Consider the following 14,869-nt stretch of genomic DNA (forward strand, 5'->3'; position numbering starts at 1 on the left):
CACACAATCCATTCGGTCGTTACGCCCTCAGCGATTTCCCTAATGCTTCCTTCTGAACTCGCCTGGAACATCCTTCAATTCTCGCGTGGGTCATATGCATGTTGTGAGGGCATTAGCTGCTCATGGCTTCACACTTGTATTCCGGAGTTATGAAGCTGCTGTTCTCGGCTGGGGCGCCATTATTGGAATCTGTAAGCTTCCTTTGACAGGGCTCACACAGAAAGGCAAGCATTGAGCCGCTATCGTCTCGCACTGTATAGAATGGACGGTGACTGTAAGACCGAGTAGGACGGGCGGGTGTAGAACCGGCCCAACATCCGAAGTGTGGGTCTGGCTCAGCAGATACAAGGGTGGTGGGCGAAAGGGAGGGCAAGCCAACGAGAGAAATATGATCAATGAGAGTGTGCAACAGTTGGTTCGTCTTGAACGATCCAATTCTGATGCTCCCATCCATTGAACCCCAGCAAACTTGTTGGGAATGCTACGATCTTTCATTCCGAACACTTGTGTATTCCACCCTCCTCCGTTTTTCCCTGCTGCCCATGCTTGACCCGTCCCCTACCCTCCGTTTCGTCCCACTGCCCGAGCTCGACACGTCCCCTGCCCATTTGCGTATCGCATCCACTGTCCACGTTCCTCGACCGTCCGCACCCTCCGTATGCCTCGCCAGCGATTCCTTCTTCAAGCTCTTATGACGCAACACTCTCGCCAGCGGTTCCTTCTCCTCGGAAGGTTGCCGTAGAGGGTTAAAATCCAAGTCCTTCATCGCACCGCCAGGGACCCCTTGGATCCACGTCCTGTATAGGTCATACATATCAGCGAGTTTCTTGTTCTTTAGTAGCAATGCCGCAAGCTCCTGGGATTTCAGGTGCCAAAGTACTTTCCCACTCCGGTAGATCACAATCGTACATGACTTGTAAACACAGGAAGATTGTCGAAAGGAGTGGTGTGGACAGTGAAATCTGATGGTGCCGCACGTTCGCGTATTGCGTCCTGGATCAAAAGTGCTATATGATCCATTGCATTGTCAATCGGAAGCAGCTCGTATTTGAACACGTCGGTCTTCTATATCCAAACTTAGATGTTACAACCTGATATACAACTGACCGCTTATATTGAATGATGGAAATTTCCCTCTTTTTGCGCTTCCCAATGTTTTTCCCTTCTTATCCACTGCATTTTTATATGCGTCAAGTATCACTTGCTCTGGCACCAGAACGAAGTAACCCACAGTGGGAAGTAACCCCGGCAGATGGTGTAGGGTTGCCCCGGTACCAGCCCTGCTAGGTAGCCCCATTACCATTTGACGGGGCCAACCATCAGATTTCGAGTGCCGGGACCTCCTATCAGATATGCGCAGTCTGACGGGGCCATCCTGACGGGGTACCCCGGAAATACTGACAGGGTTCCCTGGAAGTTATTGATAGGTAACCCCGCCTGTTTTAATAGTAAATCATAATATATTCATTTGGTATATAGTAATACACGCATACACTGGCGCTTGTCGTTGTGAGTGTCGGAGAAAATAATACCCCAAGGCTATACTGAGGGTGCAGAGAAAACCTCGCGCTAAACCTCGCGCTTGAACACACCTTTGCAGGGACAACCCCTCGGGGTCTGTGGGGCCGGCGTAGGTCCCAAGAGCAAGTCGGTTTCGAAGATAGGATGACAATAATCAGTGGGGTAAATATGGCAGGTAGATCGCAAAGCAAATGATGAGGTGAATGGTGGGGTGAACGGTGGGGTGAACGGTGGGGAACACATAGTTTGCTCATCCGTGAAACCCGACCCGCGGGGTTCCAGCACTCTTTGTACCTCACCAATGGGAGTTCGCCTTTTAGCCGCGGAGGAAGCTATTGTCTTCCAATTCCGGTCACTTTTGGGAAGTTTGATTGTTTCCTGGAGTAGAAAGTTAGCAAGGAAATGGGAAGGGGAGGAAAGTTAAGAGCGTAGTAGTAGGCACACTTTGTGGTTAGGCACCAGTGCAGGCTCTGCAACAGCGCATTGGGCAATGCCATGATAACACATCTGGTCTGCGTCCTTCCATGTCGGTTGGCCCAAAATCTTGGCATCAATGAGTGAAGAACACGTCAAAACGCGTGGGAACGCGTCCAATTGTACAAGCCTGAATATTGGAATGGAAGCACTGGCATGCGTGCACGGTGCAACAGAGCATGGGCCCACAGTGTCGGACTCAAGAATTGAAGGGACGAAATAGCAGACACAGATTTGGCTCCCACCAAAGGGTGCAATGCAGGCTTGATTGCCAAGATCGGATGAGCTGATTGCGCAAGATCGCTCAACCTGGATTGGCAATAGTAAGCATTGAAGCACGTATTAGGATGCAGAAAACAGAGGGCCAGCCAAGAAAAACATGGCTGCGCATATTACGGATATCCAGCGTCGATTGGATGAGTGTGGGGGGAACACAGAGATAAGAGAGATGACAGGTGAGATGAAGTTCCAAAGTAAATGGCAACTCCCGAACCGACGAAAGGAACCCAAAACCAACATTAGCACCCCGCGCTTCCACTCTTCCCAATGGTCTCCTCGCTCCCAACAATCACATGCCTACGGTAGCCCTGGTACTCCACTCGACTGAGCAGCTGCCGCATTTCGAAGAAAATGATAAGTATTTTAATGTGATGGTAAAACCCAGTACAATCTGACGGGGAACTTCCCACACCTGGACGGACTTGAAAAGGGAGGACGTGGAACTCAGCGAGGATGAGAATGAGGGATTGGAATCCTCTAAGTTAATGTGCGAAATTCTCTTTTGGTATCAATATGTACGTCAGAATCCAGATGCTAGGTAGCCCTGGTACTACACACGACTGAGCATTTCCAAAAAGCTGATAGGGACTCCCGGCATTTTCGATTAGGTGATGGTACAACCCAGTACAATCTGATGGGGGGACTTCCCACAGTGAACCCCTGTCCAACATCCCACGCACGGCAGCTCCCACTGTCATAGTGGTGTCAACCAAACTTAAACCAACAATAACCTAGAGCAACCTACATGGAAATATGTTGTAACGAGTATTTAGACGCAAAGTCTTATATTGCATGTCCCAATGCCATTCCAGTGATTTTATCTGCCAAGTAATATACACTTTATACACCATCAAATAACCACCTACCAGTGTTAGATTTTTCGACTGTGCCAGGGGCACACAATGAGTAAATTCAACAATCCGGTCTCTTGTGCAGTTTTCAATCATGCACCGTCCTTTGTTAGGATCTACATCTTCAACACGATTCTTTGTGTGTCTTGAAAGCCCTGAAGTGTGTGATTGTAATTGAGTGGGTGTTGTATCGATTGTGCCATGGAACACCGAGATCTCCCCATATTCGCTACCGGACTGGTCATCTTCTGTAAGTACGGTCTTTGTGGATGCCTCTTCAACGTCGCCCGTGTAAGTTACTCATTCCGACGGTAGGTCACGTTGTGTACGTATTACATAAGTCACCGTCCGTATGGGGTTACAGTAGGCAGGATTCCAGCCTCTACTAGGGTTACAGCTTAACCATTCCCCTATTCATCTTGACATCGCACCGATATCCCTGAACCGATACCTCTCATTATCTCTGCCGCCGCTATGGTGCCGGCAATAAGGATGTCGGACTGTCATTGCAACATCATGACCTGTGATAAGGGTTTAACTAGGAGTCTTCCCTGGCCAGCATCCATTGTGGGGGCATGCCCTTTACCATCTCTGCCATAATTGGCGAGCCCGTGAAGACCATGGCGGATTATTCTAGTGGGATGGACCTCACCCGCCACTGAGAGGATCAAGTGCAAAGATCTATCAGGAAAAATACCGAGTTCGATTAATCCCAATAGTAACTCCGTCCTATGGACTTCACCTATGTTACGTACGTTCCCGCTATGTTTTGAGACTTTCATTCAAGTCGGGCCCCTTCCCTTGGACAACACGATGCCCCTGTAATTGTGTCACGAGTGCCTTTGGCCCATCTGGCCTGTTCTTGGCCGTCGAGTTTGGCTAGAGGCTTCCATTTAGGTCCTCCCTTCCTCGTCTTTCCATGTGGTTGCGTCTAGAAAGTCTAATGTTGGAGAGCGTGGAAGACTAAGATGACAAAGCGGATCGCCATTTGGTACCACCTCGTTCAAAACGACGGTTTTTTTTTTACCCACGCGTAGTTCGAACCGATAGAGCAGACAGGGTGAGATAGAGTAAAATGAACAGCGTGTGGAGTTGAAAAACAGGAGGTTTTTATACTCTCCTTGTACTTGTTCGAAGCACTCTGACGCACGTTGCCATAAGCCGAGGGATTCACGACTCCTGTATACTGGTCAGACTAATCATAATAAAATAGAATATGCGCAGTGACGAAACGACACTCGGGAAGAGGAAAGTGTATGGGGGGGGATCTTTGAATGCTCCGAATTTTACACATGTAGCAAGCAAATAAGGCCCAAATTTCACTGTATACGACTCATAGACTAAGTCATTTTCCAGCCGGACTCGAACAGTCAAGAACAGGTAAGCCTCCACAAGGGGAAATGGTGAAAATGTACGTACTCACACAGAGACGCGGCAAAGGCATTCAGTTGTACAATTCCCATTCATTGCGGGCTCCTAGACGTTCTCAAGAATATATTCAGGTGTTCCAGGCGGCTTGAAGTAGTCGCAGGGGTCTGGATTGGCATCATCAGTCTTCTTCGTTGAACTGACCTGAATTGAAATAACGTACCTGCCACTTTGCTTGCTGTCCTCCAGCCACGATTTCCAGTTGAGACTGCGGCCAAGTGTCCAGGCTGGTGTGTACGATGTCTCCGATGCGTGACAGTATCAGGAGATCCTTATCCGGTGCCTCGAATTTGGCTCGTTGACCTTTCGAAACCCCACATTTCCTGACTGCGGCTGGACTCTGGCGCGATGATACTTATACGAGGTAATGACCACGACTCGCCGTGATGTTACATTTATATTTATTGCAAATCCTTCCCGTACAGGTGTAACTGAACGCAAAATTCATTGTTTAGCCTGAGCTCCTTGCCTGCGGAAGATATTATCAAGAGATTCGAGTGTTGCATTAATGAGTGCAGCAGCACCGAGAGATCTAGGCGTCAAATTGCAAGCTACGTTGTCGATTACACTAATGAGAAGGGAAATGAGCGATAACGCGCGGATAGCGGATGACAAGTAACGTAAAGGGCATACTTTGCGTGGCCTATACGGAGGTCAGGTTCGATGCAACCCTCTCCGACGCGCTGGGAGATATTGAAGGTTGATAAAATGGATGAAACCGTGATGAAGATGACAGCGTCTGCAAAGTGCGAACCGACGCATTTCCTAAAAGGAATGGCTCAATGCATGGATAAGTTGCAACAAAGCATAGAATAAATACCTTCTCCCAAACCCAAAGCTAATCTCCCTTGGATTCAGAGCTGGAGTTTTACCCAAGTGGCGTTCAGGTCTAAATTCTTCAGGATCAGGGTAATAATTTTCATCCCTGCTCATCCCCCTTCGAACATGCAATGTCGTCAGGAATGCCCTAAACGTTCATCAAGGCGCGGGCTGGTGAACAGACTGACCACTGATTTGCCATAATGAACGAGTCCTCTGGGATGAAATAACCTAGGTCGAGGCATCAATACCTTACGTTAGCGTCAAGAAGGGGAAATCATACCCTCAAAAACATCATCGTGAATTGGCGCGTGACCCGGGCCCATTGGGGTTGCTAACAAACGTTACAACATGTGAAGGATAACTAGCCTAGTGAAACAATACCTACCTGGGTGCCATCTATATACCTCCTTGATCAAGGCCTCGAGGTAGGGGAGCCGGCTTTGAGTGCGGGGAGCGAAGAAAATAGCATCAGCGGAGGCGTTTCCCGAGCACGTGGCTCCCACCCACTCATCAAATGTTGGTAAACGTAGGACTTCATTCCTAGCCGAGGTCCCCAGTACTGAGTCCAATTCCTCCTGTGCTTTTCGCTGTACTGCAGGAAAGAGCATCATGGAGATAAGGAATGCGTTGATCACCGTGGCCGTCGATTCGATCCCAGCAGCATAGAAAGTGCCGACGGCGTTTTTAACAGAATCCGGACTCTTCCCAGACGATAAGAGTCTATTCACAAGGCACGACGATTCGGTTCTCTAACAATAGGCATCAGAAATGCATCTAGCCGAAAAACATGCTTTTCTAACATACCTTCCTTTCCTGAGACGTTGCGTACTCAAAGGGTCGATTCATAAGCTCCGCGCGAGCGGCGCGCCAATACTACGCAGAAGTTGTACGGTATCAGCATGTATCATAGACGATGCAATGGAAAATCACTTTGGCTTCCTTCTTGAACCCAGCGAATGGGAAAAAACTGGGAATATGAGCGAGGAAAGGGAAGAAGTCAACGAGATATCGGCCAAACAAGCCGGAAGTGATTGCTTGAACCAATTTTTCGGCGTCCTTCAAATACTGGAGAACGCATGAGTAAAGAAACTAGAAACTACTCACACTTACTTACCGGATCTTCGGGGGATATGACCGTTATTCCGTATGTCGTCTTGAGGATCATTGCGCCAATGCGACTTGAAACGGATTATTTGGAAAGGACCTAGTGAAGAACACTGGAAACTCACAAACGAAGACTTTCGGTCACTTCATGCGGATTATTAAGAGCATCGGCAAGTATGTGGAGTGCTGACTCCTGGAGTTCAGTATGAAATTCAGCCATCGCACCTTTGGCGATCACTTGGCGAAGTAGCCCCCGGTGCTCCCTCCAAAGGGCTCCATAAGGGGCAAGGGCAAAGCTTTCTGAGAAACCCATCCTACGGGCCCATTGGGAAAGATGAGACGGGCCCTGGGAGTCAACGCTGGCGCTCACAATTCCCCAAACATAGCCATCGTAGGACGATTCGAATAGATCGCCGCGTCCTTCTCAAGCATGTGCTTGGCTACGTCGTAGCTGTTAAGAACAACCATCTGACGGCCAAAGAGGTTGAAACGAATAATGTTCCCTGCAGGTTCATCCAGACCATTGATTGGTACACCTGAGGGTGACGGCTGTGGATCAATATTGCATACCGTAAGTGTTCCGCATTTCGAATAATTTCTTCCAAGGAAGTGATTCTTTCGGGTGCGGGCGAAGGAGGGGGTAAGCAACAAGGCCACCGGCCACTGGGCCAGGGGGATATGGGAAGCCCTTGGAGCGACGTCTCAGACGACGAGCATGAGCAAGCCTCCAAACAGCTAAAACCAATAAGAGAAGCCACATAATTGTCGAGAACATATTATGGACTGCCGCTAGATAGCTTGGAAGTGGAGAAATTGAGGAGTGGAGTGGATCCATGAGGATGCCTCAAATTATATCGAGAGTGAGAGCGGGCTCGGAGAACACTGAGGTGCTGCTGGATTTACTGGCGACCCTATCTTTGGCCTCTGTTCAGGTTGAAGAGACAAGTTTCTTCCGCCTGTTTCACGTTTGTTAGTTCAAGGGTTGCCCGTTAACAAGCTGGTTCTTCAACTTGAACAGAGTCTTAAGCGACAACCATCGGAGATTCGGCGAAAGCAACTGACTGATAGGGCTTGCGTACCCATCATGATGTTAACCATGGCCGTTCATAGCCGTGATAAAAGGTAATGTGCAACTTCCACCAGCAAACGAGTAAAGTTAATTCAGTACAAACACTTTGTGCACTGTACTGCGTCGCAGATGGAAACACTAGCACCCGCTGAGACAATATGAGCACCGTAAAGAAGCCGTTTCAAACACAAAATGAGTATTTCTCAAGAGACCTAGACCGCTAAGACAAAACTGTCGGCACAAACATGTGTAAATACATGTTTCGGATTCAGTTCTCCTCGCGACGAATAGTTCTAGTGGAGAGGAATTCCGCTGGTGGGTAAGCATGTACACGTCATATGGGCTGTTCGCATATTCATACGTTGGTACTGTACATGTCAATTCGCCCCGCCGTTTTTGGACACTGGGTACGTTCTCATCCTTCCTCCATCCTCAGCTAGCTAGATGGGGTATGACACAATATCCCAACTGGCTGCTATTCACAAAAGATTAATAATCTGGTAATTTCACCCAAAATCCCGGTGTCTACACGCAAAATGCCAAAATGTCACCATTCAAGGATGAATCACTGATTCCAAGTCCTGACCGATCATCGATCGGCATGCACAGAATGAATAACGCGCGACGAATAACGATGTGACCTCTTGATTCTTGTGTTGTCATACTCGCAACTGGGACGCGCCAGCCGAGCCGAACCGCGGGTATTCGTTTTGTCCTCGACCGCTAAACATTATTTTATACGAGAATAGGCGTACGCATCGCTTGGGTGCACTCCCTGAACATTTTGAAGCGCGAGTCGCAGCATGAGAAGTCCATATCTCGCTCTCAACGTGGACCCAGTGTCTTGGATTCTGAGCGCTTTGAATAACGATCTGCCAGTGGCTGAAAAGGTTGTTGGAGAGACGTGATCTATGCGTACCAATTGCACTCCTAGGTCCGCTTGGACTCGATTATAATCGAAGTTGACCTCTCGCATATATATAAGTGGAAAGTCACAATGTCCAGGAGTAATAGGAAATGAGATATTTCGTTGGGTAGAAGAACAGTCCATGTTATGAAAATTGTTCCAAGTCAGTTTCTTCGTCCTTGAAACGGTGAATTACAAGTATTAAGCCTAGGCAGGACTGGCCCCCCGGCGGAGTGTCGCTCATGGAACCATCCTCCCGGAGCAACTGTCCTGGAATAAGTAGGCTTGGAAACCTCGGGATCCATGTTTGACCGCTTGGCTTCGAGACCCCTTGGTGCTTAGATTACTCTCAATGGCGATCGCCTTCGCAGTCCTCTTCATTGTCGTTGAGCCAAGGAACCCATCCAACCCCTCTGGCTTCTACCGGGATTTCCAACATCTTTGTTGTACAATGCAATTTCGCCGTGATTTTTTCTTCTCGTTATGGTTCCAGAGTGTCCAGTTAGCCTCACTCGGAAGCTGGCAGGCTGGTAATCAAAGCCTGGCAGCCGTCGCCACTGGTCACTTCGGTGGGAGTGCATGAGTCGCTTCGCACCAGAGATAGGATTGAGAGTGATCGGAAGGCATGAAGCATAGGGTGAACGATTCGAAGGAACAGGAGGGTTGTCAAAGGAGAATCGAGAGCCCCAGACGTCCGTCGCATCGATGTAAAGCGAAACGTGCTCAAGACGAGGGCATGCCTCTGCGATCGATCGTATGATTTCCAGCGTTAGGCCCGGATTTATATGGGGATAAAGCCTAAAACTTCAAGGCTGGGCAACCGTGACAAAGACGGCATTGTCAATCGTCTGAACGCCGTCAGCGCAGACCACGTCGGAAGTGATGTACTTGAGCCTTGTAACACGTCCTCCGGCCTTAGCATCGGATAGTCCGCACCCTCCGTTATCCGGTAAAGCTCTTGGACTTCTTCCAGCCGCCTCTTGATAATTGCTTTGTGTTCATCCGGGGGTGGTAGAACACACCCCTCTGCTACTTGGTCGCTTCGTGGAACCTGTGAAACGCTGAGAAAATAGTAACGAGACTGGGCAGGCAAATATTGATTGACTCACTTTTTCCGTTAAGCCTGTATGAGCCCCTGGCAATTATCACAGAGCGGCTCTCTCCACGATCCATCCTGAAAAGCTCTACGTTAATGTTTAGTACAGCATGATAAGGAGAACGAGCCTGCATCAGAGGGTTTTGCAGAAAATTGCGTAGATGGACAAACATGGAACTCGTGAGACGTTTCCTGGGATGAGGGGCCCTTAAATTTCTCGAGTCTTCAATGGCGATCATGAATAGGGAATGTTGGAAATCAACCTCGAGCATGTATTTACAGGTGTTTGTGTCGACAATTATCTCTTACATAAGCGACTCGCGAGCCGTGCTTGCAGCGCGAAATGGTGACATGTTATTCGAGGATGCTGACCGGGGACTTTTGTGTGTGTGTGTGTTTTTTTCCAACAGATGCGCAGAATGGTATTGCAAATCGGCAACTCTGATGCGCCACGCGGGGGCCAGACAACTTGTTCATCCTCCTCAGTCTTGCTGCTTTCTGCTAAACATGCTGCAGGGCGCTTGCAATGACTTAAAAGGACGGCGTCATCTGGCCCCACAGGCCCAGGGATAGTCGCACTGATGTTTAATCCAGCGCAATCTGTAGAGCACGAGTATTTCCATCTACATAGTAGTTCGGTTTCTTTACCTTATTCGTGTCCCACACCACACAGGCCTGGACGCCACAGCACCTCAGCGGATTTCGCGTCTCACCAAGAGCCGTTTTGGAGCGCCTCGCTGTTTGGACTTTCCGTCTCTTGCGCAATCGTGACCTGCGGACTTTATGTCCCCGATGTTTTAAGAACATTCAAATTCCATATCATAGCTCACTCTATACGGAGGCCATTGGCTCTTCCTCGCATCTACGCAGGGAACGTTAGAGCTCCGGGATATCCACCATGATCAGCATCGTCAGCCACTTGATCTCCATTCTACTGGCGGAGGAGCTGGTTCATTCTCTTCAAACTGATGTCGATTACCCTATTCGTGTTGTCTCGCACAGGTCGCTCGCGTTCCCCATCCATATGGTGTTACTTACATTTGACACCAACAATCATAGGCCTAGAATGCGCATTAGGTGGTCATTCGACGCTCACTCATCTGAGGGCATATGACGCTGCTTCTGAGCCACTTGCTGCACGTAATGACCCCATCTTATTTGCTACTTCGGTTCAACCGGAAGTGTTAACGCTTGCGAGAATGGTGCAACACACACTCTCACTTCCAAAGTCGATGATGTTGCCACAAGCATTGCAAGTTTGCCTGATGGCGTGAACTGAGAGCCACGACTTTCATCTTATACGTATGTACTTGCTACGGTTCGAAGTCGGTGCACGGTAGTTGCCGGGAGATGGCCTCACTTGGGTGGGAGCGTCATTTCAACGCATCTCTCCCTGTCTGCTCTTTTAAAATTAGTCCGAGCGGCATCCAGGCTTAGAAACGACCTACATCCATGTCTGAACGACTTCGCATCGGGGACCCATTGGTTCGAACTACGCGTGGGTAAAAAAACCGTCGTTTTGAACGAGCTGGTACCAAATGGCGATCCGTTTTGTCATGTTAGTCTTTTCACGCTCTCCGACATCAATCTTTCTGCACTAGACGTCCTCAAGGATATTTTCAGGCATTCCAAGTGGGTCTCAGGGGTCTGAGTTGGCATCATCGGTCTTCTCGTGTCGAACTTGACTAAATTAGATTGGAATCACCTGTCTAATCAGTTGGACCCAACAGCATCAGCAAACCGTCAAGGTTGCATGATTGAGACCTTTGGTATCATGACTGAGTCCAAGCTCCGCACTGGAGATAGAATTGAGAGTGACTCATAGGTGCCCAAAATTGCTATGTGAGGGAAATAGGAATCCATGCACAGTGCCGATCTTATTCTGGTTGTCTGTTTTGGCAAGGCACAGGGTTTGAAGCACTTGAAGCGAGACACTTTTGGGCCATCGCTCCTGAATGAACATAACCGTGTAGGATTGTCATTGGATTGCGATACATGACTACATGATTAATGACAATAACGAGTCGTGAAACGATGATAAAAGTTCATTGTTGTTCGGTCACAATATGGCAATCCATATATGTGGGTCTAGTCTCCAGGGGCACGCACTATGTACCTCCTTCAAGTGTTGATTGTACAGATGTTTGGATGTTTACGATTCTTCGTCAGGGTTGTCCGATAACTGTCCTGAGCTATTTTTGGGTTCACGATCGAGAGAAATCTCAGGAATCTGCCCCAAGATGATCAGCAAAATCGAAGGAGTGCAGGGAACCAAAGGCTGTTCGTGTATTTTAGAAAGGAAAAAAAAAAGCAACTCACTCCAAGCCTAACCAAGAACGAGATAAACGCGCAGATAGCCGCATACCGGAAAACCGCTCGTAAACTCGTCGCATACGCTTCTCGTGCAGATCGTTGCAGTTCAGGCGGTAAAGAAGCGACGAGACTAACAGAATGTCGAATCCTCTGCACGATCTATATTGAAAAACAGCATGGTGGTCAATAAAGAGTTCCATCTTGCGTCTGGCTGGCGTTGCTTTGTTACTGACCTCTTCCGCATCAGGTCCATGGATTCGAGCGCGAAGTTCAGCAAGGAGTTTAGTTTGGAGTATGGCAGAAGAGGCTGCAACGGCAATTGCTTGTCCTTTTCCAACCAGGTGGGTGCAAGGTAAAAAAAAAAAAGGCCGGTTTCTACTCACCGGCACCACGAAATAACTGACTAAACCCTGTTGCAACGGCAATATGTTGAACTGCAAAGGGAGAACGAGATCCGGAATCATATGAGCTGCTTTGCTTTTTTTTTCCTGACAACTTAGCACCGGGGAATGGCGCACCAACCTTCGACGGCTGCTAGAAGCGCAACTGAAAGAGTGATATTGTGAGACTAATCAATGCGTGTGTTTTTCGCGCGCGAGCGCGGCATCCTCACGAAACGACAGAAACTTTACCTGTACTATTAATGAGGAGCCCGATCAGCGGAGAAATCGATCAGCGAGGATCAGGAAATATGAAGACATACGTTGTCTGCAGTACAACTGCGTTCCCAAATCCTAGCGGGATCTAAAATCCAAGAAGTAAGGCGGGTAGTTGCGTAAATCATTGCACTTTTCGAAACCAACACACTATATTAAACCATTGGGCCCAAGAGGAGGAGTTCATTTGAAGGTTTGCGATGAGGAATGCAGTAATGGTGGGACATATCCTGTCAGGTTGACAAGACGGGGGAGGAGGGGAAGGTTAGCAAGGCCCTAAAGGACGAATCTGAGAAAAGGAAAAAAGAAAAAAAAACCAACCCGAAAATAACATTGAGAACTTTATACTTCCCGGTTTTCTTGATCATCCAGCTAATTGGCCGGCCAAAAGATTAGGTCTTATTTCGGTACCAATTATAGAGAAGATGTACCCAGCGAACAGCGAACCGAGGGCCATAGCGGCAGCAGTGGGGAACAAATGACCACCTAAGACGCCCCGAATGTGATTTCTTTCGCGTTAGCGGACAACCTTTCGTTTACCAACTTACCAGCTTCCGAAGTTGAGGTCAACTGAACGCTCTGGAACCATAACGGGAAGAAGTAAATAATGGTGAAATTGCATTGCGCAACGAGGACGTTGGAAATCCCGACGAGCAAGGGGATACGTTGCCTCAGAAGCCAAAGGGGAAGGATGGGTTCTTTGGCGACGCAGAGCTCGACGACGACAAATAGGACTGAAAAGGCGATCGCCACTGAGAGTGATGTGAGTACCAAGGGGTCACGAAGCTACCAGGTTTTCAAGATATAAATTCCAAAAAGATTTCTCCCAGCCCAAGGTTACACGCACTGGTGTATCGCCATTGAAATGAAGCGACAGAAAGCCAAGAAACGATCCCACCTGATTGCATTGTTAGCAAAACGTTTTTACGTCTACGGATGAGAAGGTTTTCATACTCCAACGAGAAGACACAAGCATCCTGCATAATCGACGCGCCGAAGAGCATCCCATGCATTCCGTCCCTCCCCTGGGGCTACGTAGTTGAGGGAAGACGATGTCAAGAAAGAAGACAGCGCAAAAAAGGGGAGTTGAAGTAAGAATGCCCATCTCCATCCCAACCTGCGGAAGAATAAAAATGACACTTGAAAAGCGAGTACCGTGTGAGTTTACTTACGCATCGCTGATCCAGCCTCCCAGGGGACCGCCCATTCCCATACCAAGCCCATCTACCGCGATGAAATGTTAGATAATAGAGATTTGTCGGAGGGAAGGGATGTGGGACTAACTGAAAATTGCTGCTACTCCACTTGCGAGGCCGCGCTCCCGCACGCTATACATATCCGCGACTATAACACTGAATCCGATATGGTAGGTGAGCAACGCGGCATGGTATCACCATAGTTCGGCTACACACTAGCTACTAGTAAACAATCCCCCTCCGCCCAATCCGGAAAACTATTTGCAATCAAGTTTAATTAGAAAAAATTGATTTCCCCATGCTCCTTACAAAACGAGCTGCAATCAAGAATTCCATATTTCTGGAAAGACCACAAGCCAAAATTCCAACAGCGGTAAAAACAAGAGCGGTCTGATTAGCCCCCCTTCGGCCCAGTGCGTTGGAGAGTCTCCCGTAAAGTGGAGTGAAGGAGCAAACAGCGAGTAGGTATCCAGTACCGAGCCATCCTGCTTGGTGAGATGATTTGAATTCGCTAGAGATGGAACCGAGTAATGTTGCAACGAGCGTCACTTTGGGGAAAGATGGGTGAGAGAGACATCATCCTCGATCCCGAAGAGGGCCCGAGAGAGAGCTTACTGTTTACAGACTAGGGGGATAGCACGATCGTGAATTAATTCAACAGTGGGCGCTTGTACTCACGATTAGAAAAGTGGCCAACCATACTCCAGAAAGTATGGTCCATCGTGCCCTTTTGCTCAGTTCCAAGGGTCCAACCTGATGCTTGAGGGGTTTATCGAGTGAGCCGTTTTCTAATGGTGTGATGGAGACACTGTTGTATTCTTGCAATACGTCGGCCCGTCCGTCTAAAAGAGGTGTGCCTTCGGTTCTTGCACGCTGGAAGTCAGCCATCCAAGAGCTACTGAACTAGTCGAATGGGTGGTACAGTAGGATGTTGTGTCTATGAGCGACAAAAACGTCGTCCTGCTGAGGCAGATCGGGGCCGTGTCACTTCTGCAATTAATAGCCGCCTATGTAATCACTGTGTAACCTAAAATCCGAATTTTTGCATCCTTACGTAACGTGTATATGTCAAGTTCGGCTGAGATCGGCATCCGTCCGTACTCCAAAGTTCTGGTCGCCGTGGTGATTACAAACTCGTCATGACTGGAAGAAC

General features: G+C 48.5%; 5 protein-coding genes across 5 annotated transcripts; all 5 read right to left on the minus strand.

The window, feature by feature from the left end:
• Nucleotides 1–24: 24 nt before the first annotated feature.
• Nucleotides 25–1,055, minus strand: EI90DRAFT_659007 (uncharacterized protein). The gene is made up of 2 exons (XM_039067922.1): nt 580–1,055; nt 25–533 (listed from the first exon to the last, which is right to left on the minus strand). The coding sequence occupies exons 1-2, from the start codon at nt 812–814 to the stop codon at nt 148–150; spliced, it is 621 nt and encodes a 206-aa protein (XP_038908053.1). The 5' UTR covers nt 815–1,055; the 3' UTR covers nt 25–147.
• Nucleotides 550–3,078, minus strand: EI90DRAFT_3093363 (uncharacterized protein). Its single transcript, XM_039062475.1, has 4 exons — nt 3,020–3,078; nt 2,933–2,965; nt 1,115–1,227; nt 550–1,065 (listed from the first exon to the last, which is right to left on the minus strand). The coding sequence occupies exons 1-4, from the start codon at nt 3,066–3,068 to the stop codon at nt 898–900; spliced, it is 363 nt and encodes a 120-aa protein (XP_038908054.1). The 5' UTR covers nt 3,069–3,078; the 3' UTR covers nt 550–897.
• A 1,919-nt stretch (nt 3,079–4,997) lies between these two features.
• On the minus strand, nt 4,998–7,780 carry EI90DRAFT_3159930 (cytochrome P450; the record flags this gene model as incomplete). Its single annotated transcript, XM_039066257.1, has 14 exons — nt 7,542–7,780; nt 7,050–7,488; nt 6,850–6,982; nt 6,605–6,793; nt 6,490–6,553; nt 6,306–6,440; nt 6,180–6,248; nt 5,883–6,124; nt 5,761–5,813; nt 5,656–5,706; nt 5,561–5,603; nt 5,374–5,490; nt 5,187–5,318; nt 4,998–5,121 (listed from the first exon to the last, which is right to left on the minus strand). Exons 2-14 carry the CDS (start codon nt 7,312–7,314, stop codon nt 4,998–5,000), a joined length of 1,617 nt encoding a protein of 538 aa, XP_038908055.1. The 5' UTR covers nt 7,315–7,488; nt 7,542–7,780.
• Nucleotides 7,781–8,695: 915 nt separating this feature from the next.
• Nucleotides 8,696–10,802, minus strand: EI90DRAFT_3294719 (uncharacterized protein; the record flags this gene model as incomplete). Its single annotated transcript, XM_039067448.1, has 8 exons — nt 8,696–8,875; nt 8,968–9,197; nt 9,344–9,506; nt 9,565–9,578; nt 9,924–10,151; nt 10,590–10,612; nt 10,648–10,685; nt 10,767–10,802. 8 exons carry the CDS (start codon nt 10,800–10,802, stop codon nt 8,696–8,698), a joined length of 912 nt encoding a protein of 303 aa, XP_038908056.1.
• Nucleotides 10,803–11,703: 901 nt separating this feature from the next.
• On the minus strand, nt 11,704–14,604 carry EI90DRAFT_3137321 (MFS general substrate transporter; the record flags this gene model as incomplete). The annotated part of the gene is made up of 19 exons (XM_039064845.1): nt 11,704–11,781; nt 11,871–12,023; nt 12,098–12,192; nt 12,248–12,298; nt 12,387–12,432; nt 12,492–12,501; nt 12,568–12,608; nt 12,672–12,750; nt 12,842–12,892; nt 12,952–13,006; nt 13,069–13,306; nt 13,368–13,418; nt 13,475–13,637; nt 13,693–13,744; nt 13,805–13,872; nt 13,933–13,973; nt 14,026–14,264; nt 14,332–14,341; nt 14,395–14,604. 19 exons carry the CDS (start codon nt 14,602–14,604, stop codon nt 11,704–11,706), a joined length of 1,731 nt encoding a protein of 576 aa, XP_038908057.1.
• Between the last annotated feature and the right edge of the window lie 265 nt (nt 14,605–14,869).

The sequence above is a fragment of the Cantharellus anzutake genome, assembly GCF_015039405.1.
Source record: "Cantharellus anzutake strain C23 chromosome Unknown EI90scaffold_186, whole genome shotgun sequence".
In the NCBI taxonomy this organism is placed as follows: domain Eukaryota; kingdom Fungi; phylum Basidiomycota; class Agaricomycetes; order Cantharellales; family Hydnaceae; genus Cantharellus; species Cantharellus anzutake.